Source organism: Crotalus tigris, unplaced genomic scaffold (genome assembly GCF_016545835.1).
Source record: "Crotalus tigris isolate CLP2741 ecotype Arizona unplaced genomic scaffold, ASM1654583v1 scf7180000023897.34210, whole genome shotgun sequence".
NCBI lineage: Eukaryota > Metazoa > Chordata > Lepidosauria > Squamata > Viperidae > Crotalus > Crotalus tigris.
The window spans coordinates 1-18,289 of NW_024100257.1; the positions used below are offsets into that span (position 1 = coordinate 1).

General features: G+C 47.8%; 1 protein-coding gene across 1 annotated transcript; it reads right to left on the reverse strand.

The window, feature by feature from the left end:
* Window positions 1–978: 978 nt before the first annotated feature.
* On the reverse strand, window positions 979–12,913 carry LOC120298453. Its single transcript, XM_039322225.1, has 5 exons — window positions 12,635–12,913; window positions 8,443–8,561; window positions 3,815–7,035; window positions 2,603–2,657; window positions 979–2,485 (listed from the first exon to the last, which is right to left on the reverse strand). The coding sequence occupies exons 2-5, from the start codon at window positions 8,531–8,533 to the stop codon at window positions 1,860–1,862; spliced, it is 3,993 nt and encodes a 1,330-aa protein (XP_039178159.1). The 5' UTR covers window positions 8,534–8,561; window positions 12,635–12,913; the 3' UTR covers window positions 979–1,859.
* Window positions 12,914–18,289: the final 5,376 nt, after the last annotated feature.

Genomic DNA, 18,289 nt, shown 5'->3' on the forward strand with positions numbered 1-18,289 from the left:
CATATACTAAAGGCTAGCTGTTTCTCATCCTTGGGAACTTGAAAATGGGTGGACTTCAACTCCCAGCATGCCCCAGCCAGCATGTTGAGAAGCTCTGATCTCTCTCTCCCCCTCTCTCCTTCTCTCCCTCTCTCTGGCTGTTTCTCATCCTTGGGAACTTGAAAATGGATAGACTTCAACTCCCAGCATGCCCCAGCCCTCCCTCCCCATCCCTCCTTCCTTCCCCATATATCTCCCTTCTTTCCTCCCCCCTCCCCCATTTATCTCCCTCCCTCCCTCTCCTTCCTTCCTCCCATCGTATATCTCATTCCCATCTATCCATCCCTCATACTTCCTCCCTCCCGTCTCCTTCCTTTCTTCCATCCCTCCCTCCCCACACCTTTCTTCCTTCCTCCCTCCCTTCCACCATATATATCTTTCCCCTCTTCCATCCATCTATCCATCTAACACTTCTGGAGGCAGGTCATGCCACTGATTAATTGTTCTGTCAGGAAGTTTCTCCCTAGTTCCAGGTTGCTTCTCTCTTTGGTTAGTTTCCATCCGTTGCTTCTTGTCCGGCCTTCAGGGGCTTTGGAGAAGAGGTTGACAAATCCGAACGTCCTGCTGCAAATTTGGCTGCTGGGCATGTGTCCTTCTTCCTCTTGCTTGACCAGGAGACCAGAAGCAAGTCGGCGAAGAGAAGCATCTGGAGTGGAGCTGACAGACACTAAGAGATGGGAAGGACCCAGCAGGAGCCTGATTTCCTCAGACCTCCTTCCTGGAGCCAGTGTGAAAAGCTACGGGGGATACCCTGCATTCTGCTCCATCCCTCGAGTATAATCTGACACGAATTCCATGTCCCCCTTTCTCCAGGACGATTGGACAACATCCCCGTTCTCCTCTGCCTTTGGATCACATTGCAGACAGAGCTGGTTAGGCTGAGGTTCATTAGTCCCCCTGACACACACACACACACACACACACACACAAACAAACAAACAAACAAACTTTTGTAAGGAAAGAGATTTAATAAGAAGGTCTCTGATTGAAACAGTCATGACCGTCCTAGTGAGTCTAGGTGTTGTCTCTGGAAGGTGGTGTAGAGCAGCGCCCCCCAACCTTTTGGGCACCAGGGACCAGTTCCGTGGAAGGTGTTTTTTCCATGGAACAGGGGGCCTTGGTTTCACATGCTGCCTGGATCCCACCCATGCAGGAATGGGACTTTGACCACTTGCGCAGCCCAGTTCCTGGTGGACCATAGATCGGTATCAGTCCACAGCCCATGAGTTGGAGAGCCCTGATGTAGAGGAGTACAGTCTCAGCCTTGCAGAAAATATGTGGTAGCTGATAGGAAAAAACAAATCCGCTCCAGGATAACAGGAAGGGGTGAGAAAGAAGCTCAAGGCTGCCCTGGCTTGATGCTCTTTGGTGCCAGAAGGAGTGCTCTCCAGATTCTCCTGCTCTCCCCGTAAAGTTGAGCTCTAACATTTCTTGTGTTGTTGGCTTCCCGGCCTGGTCTACCTCGAAGGACAGACAGGTGGGAAGCCCCAAAGACCTGGTCCTCCCTAAAGGACACGGGTCCAGGATAGGAGAGAATTCGGCTGTGGGACTTACTGATCCTGGGACGGGTGGGCAGGATCTTCCCGTGCCCTTGAAAAAAGTCCTGTCATCCAAGGGGGAGGAAGCGGATTCTCAAGAGAAGGAATCGGCTGAGTGGAACTCAGCCACGAATCTCTGGCCTGGGTTCTTCAGAGGTCACATGGCAAGAGCTGGATTAGAACACAGAACGGAAGGGCTGTGGCATTTGGCAGAGTTGCCACCTTGGGAGCTGAGGCTCAATTAAAGAAACTTTCTGACCTCTGTTGGAAAGGAAAAAAAAATCAGAAGTTGTGTCTTTCGTTGAAGCTCATCATCTCTTCCGTGTAACAAGGAGCATCTCTGTTTGTTTCTACCAGACAATCAATCATGGTCATCAGTTTGGCCACCTGAGCCTCTCGTTCTGCCCCTTCGGCCTTGTTGTTGAAAGCCAGGAACCGGTTCCCACATTCAGCAGCATATTGCTGCAGTTTTTTATCAGATACAGCTATGACATTTTCGATAGAGGTACCTTCCAGATCCTCTTTGTGGGTGAACAAAAGGATGATGTAATTTTTGGCTTTATGGCCAAAAATCTCTTTGATCAGCTGAGGCACCTGCTCCTCCTCCTGAGTGAAATCACCAGGAAGCATCACATGCAGAATGACGTGGGGACCTGGGGAGCAAAACTTCACGCACTTCCTCACTTCTGCAACAACGTAGTTGGGTGGAAGACTGAGATCGAAAAAGGCAGGCGTATCAACAACCACAACCTTCCTGCCATTTAGCTGTGTGTCCTCCTTTTGACATGCTTTTGTTACTGATGTAATTGACATGGAACTTTTAAAGACGTTGCTTCCCAGAATTGTGTTTCCCGTCGCACTTCTCCCATTTCCGCTTCTGCCCACAAGGACGATCCTCTGTTCAGACCCTACAACCCAAAGGGGAGAAGAGAGAAGAAGGGGACTGGTCAGCAGTGTACGACCGTCACAGCCTGTCCCCCCACCCAGAACAGTAGCTTCCACCCCACCTGAACCCAAGACTTTACCTTGGATGCGTACAGTCATATGCAGACCAGCCGCACAGCACATAACCTGAGATTTCTGCGTGAAAAGAAAAAACAGAATCAGCCAAAGGAGAGGCTGCCTTGCTCAGAGGTTGCTAAGAACTCTCCTCACCCAGAAGTCAAGCAAGACTTGGAGGGAGATTAAAAAAGGACCTGACTTGGATCAGATCTGCCCCCCCTCCAGCAGGTTCCCCGAGTGGTCTTCCCACTCAGCCCTGTTCCTGTCTAAGACATCCCACAGGATGGACCTCACGCTTGTAGTCGCTCCCTCCATTCTGCAACGGTCCTCGCCCACCGGCACTGTCTCCATCAGGTCAGAGACTAGTCTCTCCTGCTCGGTTCCCGTGGCCTCGTGCGTCATGGCTGACCCGCTTTGCAAACCTTACTCACCACCAGACAACAAAAACTAGGGAGGGCGGAAGGGGATGATTGGAATTGATGGGTGGCTGGGAGGGGAATGAGGACTGTATGTGCACGGGTTGTGGCCTGAGAAAGTTTCCAGCACCTTAAGGTGTTTCCCAAAACAATGACTGAACTGGATTGGTGGACAACAGACAACGGGGGGCCCGGGGAGGAAAGGGGGGATTATTGCTGTGCTGTTTTTAATGGCAAAACCTGAAAACTAGCTTTGCTTCTACTGTGCCTATATCAGTGGTTCTCAACCTTTTTAATGCCGCGACCCCCAACCGGCTGTAGGTCGAGGACTACTCAACCGGTCGTAAGTTGAGGATTACTCAACTGGTGCAGCACCGTTTGCAGAATGGGAATTTTGGCGGGCTCAGCAGGGCAGAGACAGCCTGGACAATTCCTATTGGCTTTGGAAAGCCAATAGAATTAGACTCTATTCAAGAGAGTCTATTCTATTGACTTTCAATAGCCAATAGAATAAAAGGGAGTAGCACAGCTAAGGAAAAGGGGGGAAAAATGGCGGACTGTGTTGTTTGGCGACCCCCGTGAAATGGTCGTTCGACCCCAAATGGGGTCCCGACCCACAGGTTGAGAACCACTGGCCTATATGGATTTATCAGGAAACTTAAACTCTTGGTAAAAGAATTTCCCTGGAGTTTCTTTGCTGCAAATGCCAAAAATCTTCAAAAATCTCCAGTGATGGAGCACCCAAAACTGGTATCACCCTATTCTACTGCCTCCTCGTTCTCGTCCTCCCCTCTTCCTCCAAAGAAGGTGTCAAGTTACCTCTGCAGGCCTCCCCCTCGGATAGATGCAAGTGATCTCCTCGCTCCATTGACCGAGCCCAAATTCAGTCATAGCTGCACATCGGAATTGGAACTGAAGATTTAGTTGGACATCCTCCAGGGTGAATTGATCTTTAGGGCCTTCAGTATGGAGACTCTTCCAATTCTGCCCTGCAATCCGATATTCCACCTGGTACCAGGAGACTGAAGGCTTCCCAATGGCGACTGGGTCAATCCTGATCTGGAAACTATTTGGTTCGACTGGTTCAACCTTTAGAGAGGGAGGTCTTCTAAGAGCAGCTTCCATCTCCAGACGTTCCTTGAGGATCTCCATGGTCAAAGTTAACCTTTTGGTTTCCAGCAACATTAGTGAGTCAAAGAAGTTCTTCATGCTGTTGGTGCTCATTTTCCAGTATATTTCAGCAGCAGCATTATGACTTCCTCCACTTTCTCCGTGAGTAAAGAGGGATGAATGGTTGAATCTGAAGTGCAGAGGGGTTCCCGACTTGTCCCGATCACAAGGCAGGTCAGCCTCCTTGAGGGCCTCCAGGATAGGTGCGGTTCCCCCATCAGCAAAGGTGATCAGGAGCTGGACGTTATCCTTCACGTCTTTTCCCAACAGGGAGAGCATGGAATCAAAGATGCATTTCTGGGCATGAACTGAATGGGCAAGGAAGGCCTGGGCCACCATGCAAATGGCATCAACGTGGTCAATGCCCCCTGGGGCGGAGAAAAATTCTCGGAGCTGCTTTTCAACCAGTTTGTCTTGCTCTGCGTCTCTTCTGCCTCCAAATCCTGGAGTGTCAATGATTGTGAGAGAATACGGAATCCGGAAACCCTCCTGATGGTGCACCACATAGACAGTGACTTCAGACGTCCTGCTTCCAGCTTCGCTTCTCGGGGTGGTTTCGTGAATCAGTTTGAATCTGAAATTATCTCCCCACTGGACGCCCAGAATATAATTGATCATCCCGTTGATCAGTGTGGTTTTGCCAGCCCATAGTGCTCCTATCATCAGGATCACTTTGTTCGGCACTTTTGGGTTCTCCTTTCCAAGCTGGTATATGAGACAGGAGCTGGAGGCATCTGAAGGGACTTTCTTCAGAGGAAGAGCGAACACTAACGGATGTGTGTCCTCCACCGGGGAGCTTCCCTGAAGGAACTGGCGGGCGACGTTGCCTGCATCTTCTTCCTCCAGTGATGTGGAGACTTCCACCTCCTCACTGGGGACACCCAGAGCTCTATTGTCACACACGGCTGACACCCGTATTCTATATGCCGTCTGGGGCTTCAGACCTTCGATGGGGTAAAACTCTGTTTTTCTCCCAGTCCTTTTTCCAGTCCACTCGTCCTTCCCAACTCCAGCCTCTACCATTCTGTACTCCACTTTGTACTCCTTGACCATAACTCCTGAGGCAACGATGCTGGGACTCATCCAGGCCACAGAGATGACAGAAGATGCTGCAGTGACCTTTCTTAATTTCTCAGGAGGGCTGGTGGAAAGAGTCTTTATGGGTGGGCTCAGGTCACTGGATTTACTAAATCCAAGCTTGCAACAAGCAGCATACTGGAACTGGTACTCTGTGTTTGGAGGCAGATCTTTCAGCAGGAAGACCTTGCTGGTGTTCTCTGTCCTCACGGTCTTCCAATTCTCTTCCTCTGCAATCTTGTACTCTACCAGATAGCTGGAGGTGGAAGCCTTGCCATATTCAGCTGGCTGAAACTTCAGCTGAATGCTGTTGTGTCTCGATTCAGTAATCTGCAAAGGGAGTGGTTTTGAAGGCAACTCAAAGTTCTTGCTGACCAGCTTTCCATCTTCATAAAGGTATATTGAGGCTCCTGGGATGTCCACATCTGGGAGTGAGGCCACGACAAAGCGGACCTTCTCATTCGATTGGTTGACACTGAAAAAGTCTTTCATGGATTTGGCCGCTTGGCGAGCATTGTGGGTCCTCTCCTGGTCCTCAAACCAGGCCATGCCTTTCTTGACCTCTGGAGTGGATCTTGTGGACTTAGCTGATTCTTGCAAGAATCGCTCCTGAAGCTTGTCCTGTAAGCTCAACAGAAATGGCTCCTCTTCATATAAGAAAGTGAATACAAAGGAGACCACGTATAAATTTTGAGGGTCAAGAACTATTTCTTCCATCTTGTTCTGGGAAGAGATAATTTGTATTCCACTTAGAATCATTAGATAAGATCTGACAAAGTTAATTTCTCTTTTCTTGGTGTCTAGAAATTCACGGAGTCTTCGGCTATTGAAGGGTGACCGGTAGATGGACGTCAAGATGTCCACCAGGGTCCCTTCCTCCTGCCCTCCTCCCCGGATGGAAGGCAACACTCTGGCCAGTTGTTTCTGGAAAGTTTGCCTGTGTTGCTTGCACAGATCCTTGAACTGCTGGATCTTCTCTTTGATCTCAGGGAAGGTCTCGGCAATGGGATCGTTGGCTAGATCATTGCTTTGCATCTGGATTTCGTTGAGTTCCTCCAAGATCTTCTCAGCATCAAAGACCAAGTCTAGGCTGATCTCACGGACCATCTTAGCTGCTCTGGTGTTGAGCTTGGTCAGCGGGTAGAGCCAGACCCGCACAGGAACAGCCTTCTCCCCATCTTTCCCTAACATTTTTGGTAGAGTTTCGTAAACTTTCATGTCATCTTGGAAAGTGACTGGATTTTTCTCCAGAGAAAAATCTCCATGGAATGTGCAACTGAACTTCAGAGCATTCTCTTTCTCCTCCTTGTTTAGTTTGGCCTCTGCTTCTCCCGTGATTGATATCTCCTTCTTGATTGCAAGATGGATGTTTCCTTCTATATTTTTTATCATCTCTGTTGAAGAAACCTCTCGGTCAAAGACAAAGAAAGCCTGGGCTCCAAAAAGAATTGCAGTGACCACATGGGTGGCCGTGCCATGCTCAAAGACTTCTGGATGGGAAACTTTCTGGGTTCCTAGATGGTTCATTGTCAGCTGCTCATACCTGGTGGTGGTTTTGTACCTAACGGTGACTCTGGCCTGTTGCTTGGACTTCTTGGTATCATGAAGATACTTGGCTGATCCTTCCACTTCAACCAGGCCTGCCAGGAAACTGGCCTTGAGGGATCCTGAAATGTCCAGAGCATTGGCCTTGTCATCAATGGTGTCGGATGCAATGATTTCCAATTCGGTCTTGGGCTGAGGCTTAATGGTCAGGTGCTTCTGCAGAGAGAGGGGGTTCCAAAGGGTGACACCTGCACGGAACAGGAGACAACAGGAAGATAAACGTGAAATGAGACCTTAGAAACGCCTAGAGAAGCCCCAGAGTGCTGAGACAATGGAGATATCATTTTTCCTGGATGGTGACCTCATTTGTTCTGCCTGGTCATCACCCAGCAGTTTTGCAAACTACCAGAAACTCAAAAAGCTTTTGACTGAGTAGAGAGGAATGGGAACTTCTATGTACCTGTTGATTTCAAGAAAGATTTCCAATTCCCTGGAGAAATCATGTTTTTCTTTTTTTTTTTTTAATTAAAGAGTTTTATAAATTTTACAGAAAATAAAAGACAATACAAAAACAAAAAACAACATATACAAATAAAAAACAAACATTACCCAACAAAACCCCCCTTCCCCCACCCCTACCCAACCCCCCCCTTCCCCTCCCCAGGGCCTCCCAAAGCAGAATATAGGCTTAATTAAAAAAAGTTAAAAAAAAATTATATTTATATAAAAAAATATATAAAATAGAATATATATATATATATAAAGTTAAAAATTATGAAAAAACTATATAGTATTTTTTTTATATCAAATTTAAATTGTATGAATTTTATCCATTTATCCCAAACAGCAAGAAATTTCTCTTGCGTTTGTCCCTTTAAGAAAGCCGAAATCTTTGCCATTTCCGCCAAATGAGACACTTTAAGAAAACATTCCTGCAATGTAGGCAAAGATTCCTTCTTCCAATATTGTCCTACTAACAGCCTTGCAGCTGTAATCAAATTTAACATCAATATAACCTCCTTTGTATCACAATCAATAACTATACCTAACAAAAATAATTGTGGAGTAAATTTTACACTCCTTTTAAAAATTCTCTGGATATTCCACCATATCTTAATCCAGAATGCTTTTATCTCTCTGCACGACCACCAAATATGATAATAAGTAGCGTCCATACAACCACATCTCCAACATTTAGGTTGTAAGTCAGGGTACATAAAAGACATTTTTTGTGGATCAAGGTGCCATCTATAAAACATGAGAAATCATGTTTTTCATCAGGGGTTCAGAGGGGCCTTCTGTATTCAGACCTCCCTCCCCCCCCCCAGAAAAGCACCAGCACCACAACTTTAAAATTAATATCCCTCACTTCACTATCCCGGGTAGGACCTCAACTCCTTTTGTAATCATTTTCCAAAGCATTTCAGAGACTTTATTATGAGCCAAGGAAAGTTGCTGTGTGCCTGTCCAAAGGGTTGGATACGCATTCCAGGCAGGTCCTACCCAGATAGCCGTTATCAGCAAGCTGTAGATCCAGGAGCCGAGGCCTGAAGTGACCCTGTGCTGTGCTGGAGAATCGATGGCGTTGCCCTTCTCCCTCCCTCTAGAGATCCTGCAGGGGCTGCCTATCCTTTGGACTCTCCTCCAGTTCCTACCTGGGATGAGCACATCCGTACGGCAGTCGTACAGCATCCCCCGCTGGAAGGGGCGGCCCAGGGCTGGGGTCTCCACAATGTTTTCAGCCATGGCCAGGCTCAGCTCCTGCGTGTTGCTCCTGCAAGAGAAAAGAACCACTTGGAGGAGGCAGAGACTAACCAAGAGGGGAGGAGACAGTGCATGTCCCTCCCTGAACCAGGAATGTCCCCCTCTCCAACAATTCTTAGGAAGCTGTTCCAAAAAAGCGCCATTGGGTGCACTCCAGGCCACACCGATAACGAGTTTGGGGAAGGGGTGTGTCTCTCACAGACCCCCAGATGCTTCGGGTAGCAGAAGGGCCACTGGAGAAGTCCGCACAGCCTACACCCCACACACTAACCAGCAAGTGCCACTTACCTGCTCCCCAAATCCACCCATGTAAAGAGTTTGGGGAAGGGGATACCTTCACTGTTAGGACCCAGGTGGGCAACACCAGGCAGCCCTCCAGAGAGTTCTTTATGTCTGTTGGGAAGGTTAAACAAATGGCCCTCCACTGACTAGTCAGTCCCCCAACCAACAGCCAATAGATCAGCGGTTCTCAACCCGAGGAGTCGCGACCCCTTTGGGGGTCAAATGATCCTTTCACAGGGGTCGCATAAAACCATCAGAAAACACATATTTCCGATGGTCTTAGAAAGCGAGACACTGCTCCTCTATCCGTCTCCGCACAGCTTCGAGCTGGGGGCCGTTGCAGCGCCGGATTCGTTTACGTTGAGCATCTCCTAAGGGAGGCTGCGTTGCTTCGCAGCCCTGTCCGCGGAGGAGGCTGAACTAAGCTCTGCCGGTGCTGTTGCCCTCTTGGCTTCTCTCTCTGTCTCCCTGCCTGGGCGCTTCTCCAACCAGGCTGGGTGGAGCCGGCGGAGCGGCCTTCCTGCCCTCCCTCCCCGGTCAGCTGGAGCTGGGCAGGTCGGCGACCTGTGGAAGTGGGGCGAGGACAGACGAGGAGCGCTGAGCCCCGAGCGCGGTGGGTGATCAGGCAGCATCATTGCGTGCTTGGAGAGCCCTTAGGCTTGGGGTTTACCACAACATGAGGAACTGTATTAAAGGGTCGCGGCATTAGGAAGGTTGAGAACCACTGCTATAGATTATCCAGCAAGGCCCCAAGGCAGAGTTCCAGGCATACGGCAAGGGCAGTCCTCAGAGCACGGCAAAGGTGCAAGACAAGGAGCAACTTCCAAAAGGGGCACAGTGAAACAAAAGGCAAAGGCAATTCACACCACAAGGGCCCAGTTCAACCCAAAAGGCAAAGAGCCCTTCTCAAAGCAAGACGGGGCCCAAGGCAAGGCAGGTCTGAAGGGAGAATCGTCAGGGCCAGGGCAAGCCAAGAACAGCCCTCACAGCAAGGCAAAAGCCGTCGTTGACACACAGAGTGAAAGCAGTTCTTAAAGCAAGGCGAAAAGGATTGTGATCTGAAGACAAACACTTGTTCCTGGCAAAAGTCCCTCTTCACTGCGCCTCCTTAAACATTACTCTCCAGGTGAACCTTGTGAGGAGGAGCTGGGAACCCTCCTCCCGAATAGCCAGGGTGCCGTGGATTGACTCTGCCTTCCTCGATCAGCCTGCGCCCACTCTTCCCCCCTGCCTACTCTTCCGAGGGTTGAGGGACCTGCGCCTGCCTCGTCCTCAGGTCGTTTCTCCTGAGCCATAGAGATTGCACCATCCCCCTGCACTGACCCTGGCTCCATTTCCTCCTCCTCCTCCTCCGACCTGGGCTCTGACGGGACCATGATATTCACCCTGTGTCTCTCACAGACCCTTCAAAGTCTGAAGACCACCTACGTGGCTGTCACAAGGGCTATGGGACCAGCAGGCAGATCCGGAACTCCCCCAAGGTTCAGGCAGTGGGCAAAGATCACGCTCCACCCTCTGAAGGTGGTTGAGTGCCTTCGTGGGCAGAGGTGCCCATCCTGCGTCGGGGGAGTAAGGACCCCTCTGTCCGGAGCAGTGGGGCAGGGACAGTTTTTAGGTGGGACGACCTTTCTTCCTAACAATAAGCGGACCGGACAGGAACACCAATTGGTTCTTTCCAGAGGAAATGAACTCAGAACGGACACACCTCAAACAGGAAGCGATGGCCAAGGCACGGATCGGCCCCATCAAATGGCCGGGTTAGTTTTTTCCGTGTTGCAAAGTGGAGACGTCATGCTCAGCCCACTTAGTCAGCACAAAAGAGGGAGCAGATATAATCCCCGACTTATAACAGTGCAATATGAAGTTAGAACAGTACCGGGAAAAGGGATTTAGGAACATTTTACACACTGAATGACGGTGATCAGGGTCACGTGATCAAAATTCAGACGCTTGGCAACAGACTCCTATTTCTAACCGTCGCTGGATCCCAAGGTCACCCGATCGCTTTTCGCGACTTTCCAACAAGCAAAATCAACTGGGGAAGCCGGATCCACTTAACGGCCGAGGGACTAACTTATCAACGGCAATGATTCACTTAAAAACCGAGGTGAGAAAGATCATCAAATGGGGCAAAGCTCACTTAACGTATGCCTCACTTCACAAGAGAAATTTGGGGCTCAGCTGTGGCTTAACTAGAGGAGAAAAGGAACCTAGAATTAAGGAGAAATTTCCGGACAGTGAGAACAATTAAGCAGTGAACCACCTGCCTCCAGAAGTGGTGAATGCTCCAACACTGGAAGTTTTTAAGAAGAGACTGGACAGCCATTTGTCTGAAATGGTATAGGGTTTCCTGCCTGAGCAGGGGGTTGGACTAGAAGACCTCCAAGGTCCCTTCCAACTCTATTATTCTGTTCTGTTCTGTTCTATTCTTAACTGAGGGCACAAATCTTTCTAGCTCAGGCACGTCAAACCCGTGCCTATTCTAGCTAAATGAGTAGCAAAGAAGGAAAGAGAAATTTGCGTAACCGAATGAATCTGTTTACAGCAGGAAGAGGAGCAGAGTCTGGTTTCCTCTGCTGGGCTTGTGGCAGGATCAAAATTCTGGGGCTGGGCAGTGTAGCGATGTTTCCGGCCACAGGAGCGCCGCAACGCCCCCACCCCACTGTGGGCAGGGAGGTCTTGACCACACAGGCCTCTGACACCATCACCACCACCACCCCAATTCCAGAGAAGCCTGGTCTTCTCCCCTCTTTCCCGCTCCTACTGGCCCTCTCTCTGCCCCATAATATCTTGAGTCCCCTTACCTTCCCCTTCCTTTGCAGCTGCTGCCTAAGCTGTGACAAGCCCCGATGCCAGATTCGGGCTAGGAAGCTGCCCAAGGAGTCTTCCTGCAGTCTGGGTGTGACCTCTCTGATTTTCACTTTCACTTTCACTGACAGGAAAGGGCCGGGCTTCGAAGCAACTCAGACTTGTCAATTTAATGATCAAAGGCCTGGAGACTTACGAAAAGAACGGCTGCAGGACTTGGGTTTGGCTAGCGCAGGGGTAGGCAACCCAAAACACTCAAAGAGCCACTCGGACCCGTTTCCCACCAAAAACAAAACACTGGGAGCCGCAAAACCCTTTTGATATCTAAAATGAAGATAACACTGCATATATCCTTTTTTACCTTTATTATAGGTGTGTGTATGTGTGTGTGTGTATGTGTATGTGTATATGTGTATACATACACACACACACACAGACACACATATACACATTAAAAATAAAAGTAAAAATATGACTCTTGGGAATATCCATACTATTAAAACAATGATCACCAAGAGAATGCTTTAAGAGAATAAAATTACATACACACACAGGTAAAAAAAGGATATATGCAGTGTTATCTTCATTTTAGATGTCAAAAGGGTCTCTCTCTCCCTCCCTCTCTATCTGCCCTATGGGGCTGCCATAAAGAAGAGGGAATCAAGCTATTTTCCAAAGCACACTTGCTCTCTCTGTCTCTGTCTCTCTCTGCAAAGGCAGAGGAGGCTGGGAGCCACAGGGGAAGGCTCAAAGAGCTGCATGCGGCTCCGGAGCCGCAGGTTGCCGACCTGTGGGCTAGCGTAAAGAAAATAAAGAAAGGGGCGACATGATAGCAGAATTCTAGTATTTGAGGGGCTGCCCAAAGAAGAGCGGGGGGTCCACCCATCCTCCAAAGCAGCAGAAGGCAGGACAAGAAGCAACAGATGGAAACTAATCGAGGAGAGAAGCCACCTAGAACCGAGAAGAAATTTCCTAATATCTGAGTCCCCTTACCTTCCCCTTCGTTTGCAGCTGCTGCCTAAGCTGTGACAAGCCCCGTTGCCAGATTCGGGCTAGGAAGCTGCCCAAGGAGTCTTCTTGCAGCCTGGCTAGGGTGAGGGTGTGACCTCTCTGATTCCCACTTTCACTTTCGCTGACAGGAAAGGGCGGGGCCTCGAAGCAACTCAGACTTGCCAATTCAGAGAGGCCAATGTAATGATCAAAGGCCTGGAGACTTAAGACATAGGAGAAGAACGGCAGGACAAGAAGCGACAGATGGAAACTGATCGAGGAGAAAAGCAACCTAGAACTGAGAAGAAATTTCCTAATAGTGAAGGCAATTAACCAGCGGAACAACCTGCCTCCAGAAATCGTGGGTGCTCCATCACTGGAGGTTTTTGAGAAGAGAGGAGGCAGTCACTTGTCTGAGATGGTAGAGGTTCTGCTTCAGCAGGGGGCTGGACTAGAAGACCTGCAAGGTCCTTTCCAACTACCTCCTTCTGTGATTCTGCAAGGGTCTCCTTCTTGATCACGGGATTGGACTAGAAGACCTCTAGGGTCCCTTCCAGCTCTGTCATTTTATGATTCTGCAAAGCGCTTGAGCTGGGGTTGGACTAGAAGACCTCCGAGGTCCCTTCCAGCCTGCGATTCTATGTTCTAGGCAGGAGAGATCCATATTTCCTGGCCAAAGAGGCAAGATTTGTTCTGGGGCTCGACTGGGGAGTGACCTGGTCCCCACGTTGGCAGAGGTTAGTCCATGCTTGTAGGTCAAGCTGTGGATCATGGGTCTGTTTTCCTTCGGCAGCAAGTAGCCCATTCTCAGCCCTCTCGGAAAACTACAGGCTGTTTCCTCTGCGCAGCCCCACCACAAGGCTCTGCTCTTAGCTCTAAATCAACCGGGGGGGGGGAGATCTGCCAACCCCCAACTTCGCAAAGCCCCGTGAAGGGTCAGACAACGGCAAGCCCTCGCAACAAGCCACCGAGTCCTCACAGCCCTGTGCAGTCCTGACTTCACGACTAAAACATTCATCTGCAGAAAAAGAAAAGGAACTCCTAATCCCTCGCTTAGAACGGGGAGAATGGAGGGGGCAGCCTGGTTTCCTCCCCTATCCTAGTGGCAGGATCAGAATTCAGGCCCTTGGCAAGCTGGTGGTCTTTGCAGCCACAGGAGCTCCGCAAGTATTGGCTGAGAGCTTGACCTCACAAAACTCCCCCCCCCCCAACTCCAGAGAAGCTGGCCTTCTCCCTCCCTCCCCCCTCCCACTGGCCCGCTCTCTCTGCCCCTCCCTCCCACACGCCTGTGTGCTCTTAGCTTCCTTTTCCTCTGCAGCTGCTGCCTACAGGCTGAATACAGACTGGGCTAGAAAGCTTCTCCCCGAAGAATCTTCCCTCTCCTTAACTTCCACTTCGCTTTTACTCATCAGGAAATGAGCAGCGGTGGAAGGCAGCTCCAGGTTCTGGCTGACCACTTCTCCATCTTCAGAAAGGAGGGGGGAGAGAGGCTCCTGGTGGAAAGACCACTCTTCTTCCTCCCCCCCCTCCAGACTTAGGAAGGCAAACACCCCATCCTGACTTTGACAGCTTCCGGGAGGATGTTTCTCAAGCTGAGCAACTTGAAAGTGGGGGGGGGGACTTCAGCTCCCAGCATGCCCCAGCGAGTATGTTGAGAAGCTCTGGTCTCTTTATCTCCCTCCCTCCCTCCATCCCTCCAGCTGTTTCATTCTTGGCCACTTGAAAATGGGTGGACTTCAGCTCCCAGCATGCCCCAGCGAGTATGTTGAGACGCTCTGATCTCTTTTTCTCCCCCTCAATCCATCCCTCCCTCCAGCTGTTTCTCATTCTTGGCCCTTTGAAAATGGGTGGACTTCAGCTCCCAGAATTCCCCAGCCAGCATGTTGAGAAGCCCTGCTCTTTGTCTACCTCCCTCCCTTCCTCCATCTAACTTCCACTTTCGCTTTCACTCAAGAGGAAATGCACAGGGTTGGAAGGCAACTCCGGGTGCTGGCTGACCGCTTCTCCATCTTCATAAAGCGGGAGGGAGGGAGGGAGGAGGGAGGGAGGGAGCCTGCTAGTGGAAAGACACACACACAAACACACAAAGATTCAGGGAGGCCAACAACCCATAGATTCACAGCCTCCAGGGTGGCGTTTCTCAAGCTTGGCTTCCCCGTATGCCCCAGCCAGTGTGTTGAGAAGCACTGATCTGTCTCACTCCGTGCATCCACGCGTATTCCCCCCCCTCTATGCATCCATCTGTCCATGCAAAGGTATTTCTCATCCTTTTGCAACTTGCAGATGGGTGGACTGCAACTCCCCAAATCCTTCAGCCAACATGTTGGGAAACTCTAATCTCTTTCTCTCCATCGCTCCCTTCCTCCCCTCCCGCCTTCCATCCCTCCATCTTTCCAATCCCTCCATCTTTCCAATCCATCATCCATCCATCTTTCTAATCCATCCATCATCCATTCATTCATCCATTATCCATCTCTTTCCAATCCATCCAGCATCCATCTATCCATCCATCCATCTTTCCAATCCATCCATCCAATCCATCTATCCATCTTTCCAGTCCATCCGTCCATCCATCCATCTTTCCAATCCTTCCACCCAGCCAGCCAGCCGTTTCTCATCCTTGGCAACTTGCGAGTGGATGGACTTCAACTCCCAGAATTCCCCAGCCAGCGTGTTGAGAAGCTCTGATCTCTTTTGCTCCCTCCCTCTTTCTCATCTATCCATCCCTCCATTTTTCCAATCCATCCATCCGTGCTTTTTTTATAATATTTTATTAATTTTCCAATTTTACATTTGAATATTTAAAAAGCAACGTGGTGACTGGGTTAATCAATAGTTCAATAACAAAATCTTAGTGCAAATCTCAGATTACCACATCAAATATTTCTTCTCTTTTTCCCTTAAAATTTACTGTCTCATATTCAGGTTAGTACATTTCTAATTATATCAGCTCAATAAGAACATCATTATTTCATTTATCAATACATTTTTAGCTTATACATATCATAATTACATTCACTCTTCATAAACAATCCATATCCTGTTATTAATTTTTACTCAGTTTTTAATTTCTTATCAATATTCCAATTTAACCTTTAATATTTATAATTTTTCAGACTTTGGGTAACCAAAATTTCCCTTATCTCATTGCATAACAAACTATAATATCCAAAATACATATTTTACCTATTTGAATATAATCTATTTCCTATCATATTAAATCATCTACTTAATAACACAATATCCCCTTTAATAAATCAAAACCATTATATATATTGCCTGGGTTAATCAATACATCAAACATATTCATAATATTTCATTTTATCCATCCGTTTCTCATCCTTGGCAACTTGCAAGTGGCTGGACTTCAACTCCCAGAATTCCTCAGCCAGCACGTTGAGTAGTTTTGATCTCTTTTTCTCCCTCCGACCCTCCATCTTTCCCATCCATCCAGTTTTCCTTTCTTCCCGCCTTTTTCCCTCTCTGTCTTCTGCCTGCTGTTTAATTTACCTCAGGATCTTCCTATGTTCCCCACTGTCTTGTCTGTTCATGCACGAGGTGATCTGCGCTGTGATTGGTTGCCTTAATTATAAAGGAGGCGTTTCCCTCTCCCCCCCCTTTTTTTTCTTCTCTGTGTTCTGCCTGCTGTTTAATTTACCTCAGGATCTTCCTGTGTTCCCCACTGTCTTGTCTCCTTATGCAGGAGGCGGGCTACACTGTGATTGGTTGCCTTAATTATTAAAGGGCGTTTCCCTTCCCTGCCGCCTTTTTTCTTCTCTGTGTTCTGCCTGCTGTTTAATTTACCTCAGGATTTTCCTGTTTTCCCCACTGTATTTCCTCCTTTCTGGATGATGACAAAGACTCTTGTAAGTTTGAACATTAAATATTATTTATATATGCACATGTAAAAGACAACAAGTTTTGTTAGTCTCTCCGACTTCACCTGGACTGCTGCTGTGCAATTTTACCTCAAGGTGTTCCTGTGCTCCTGACTATTTTGTGTTTTTTTTTCTTTCTGGATGATGGCAAAAGTAAGTCTGAATGTTAAACATATTTTTTTTTTATTGAAAATTTTTATAAATTTTTACAAAAAGACAAAAAAAATGACAATACAACAACAGCATAAAAGAAGAAAAAAAGAACAAAACAAAACAACCCTTCCCCAAAACACCCACTCCCTCCCCCCCCCCGGAGCTTCCTAGAGCAGAATATAGGCTTAATTAAAAAAAGTTAAAAAGATTATATAAAAAAAAGAGTGTAACACTAATATATATATATATATATATATATATATATATATAAAAAATAAGAGTTATAAAAAAGCTAAATGATATTTTTTTATATCCAATTTAAATTGTATAAACTTTATCCATTTATCCCAAACAGCAAGAAATTTCTCTTGCGATTGTTCTTTTAGGAAAGTCGAAATCTTTGCCATTTCCGCCAGATAAGATACTTTAAGAAACCATTCCTGCAAAGTAGGCAAAGATTCCTTCTTCCAATATTGTCCTACTAACAGCCTTGCGGCTGTAATCAAGTTCAACATCAATATAACCTCCTTTGCATCACAATCGGTAACTATACCTAACAAAAATAATTGTGGAGTAAATTTTACCCTCTTTCTGAAAATTCTCTGAATATTCCACCATATCTTAATCCAAAAAGCTTTTATATTTCTGCACGACCCCCAAATATGATAGTAGGTGGCATCCAAACAACCACATCTCCAACATTTAGGCTGTAGGTCAGGGTACATAAGAGACATTTTTTGTGGATCAAGGTGCCATCTATAAAACATTTTATAAAAATTCTCCCTTAGATTCTGTGCTTGTGTAAATTTAACATTTCTCATCCAAATAATTTCCCAGGTATCCAGTAGAACTGGTTCACCAAAATTCTGCGCCCATTTAATCATACAATCTTTAATTAATTCTGTTTCTGAATCCAATTCCACTAGAACCCCATAAATTCTCTTAATATGACTTTGTCTTTGGTCCTTTACTTGCTTAATAAGATTTTCATCTTCTCTGAGAAAACCCACCTTACGATCCATCTTCCATCTATCTGCTATTTATTTACATATACTAAAGGCTAGCTGTTTCTCATCCTTGGGAACTTGAAAATGGGTGGACTTCAACTCCCAGCATGCCCCAGCCAGTATGTTGAGAAGCTCTGATCTCTCTCCCTCCCTCCCTCCCTCTGGCTGTTTCTCATCCTTGGGAACTTGAAAATGGATAGACTTCAACTCCCAGCATGCCCCAGCCCTCCCTCCCCATCCCTCTTCCTTCCCCATATATCTCCCTTCTTCCCTCCTCTCCCCCATTTATCTCCCTCCGTCCCTCCCTCCTTCTTCCTTCCTCCCATCATATATCTCATTCCCTTCTTACATCTATCCATCCCCCATACTTCCTCCCGTCTCCTTCCTTTCTTCCATCCCTCCCTCCCCACATCTTTCTTCCTTCCTCCCTCCCTTCCACCATATATTCTTCCATCCATCTATCCATCTAACAGCTTCTGGAGGCAGGTCGTTCCACTGATTAATTGTTCTCACTGTCAGGAAGTTTCTCCTTAGTTCCAGGTTGCTTCTCTCTTTGGTTAGTTTCCATCCGTTGCTTCTTGTCCGTCCTTCAGGGGCTTTGGAGAAGAGGTTGACAAATC

What these genes read in the sequence shown, in the direction of transcription:
- LOC120298453 (XM_039322225.1), bottom strand. Translation starts at nt 8,533, where the DNA reads ATGGCTGAAAACATTGTGGAGACCCCAGCCCTGGGCCGCCCCTTCCAG. An exon ending in TACGGATGTGCTCATCCCAG is followed by an intron (nt 7,036 to 8,442) that starts GTAGGAACTGGA and finishes TGTTCCGTGCAG; the next exon opens with GTGTCACCCTTTGGAACCCC. An exon ending in CGAGGGGGAGGCCTGCAGAG is followed by an intron (nt 2,658 to 3,814) that starts GTAACTTGACAC and finishes CTTTTCACGCAG; the next exon opens with AAATCTCAGGTTATGTGCTG.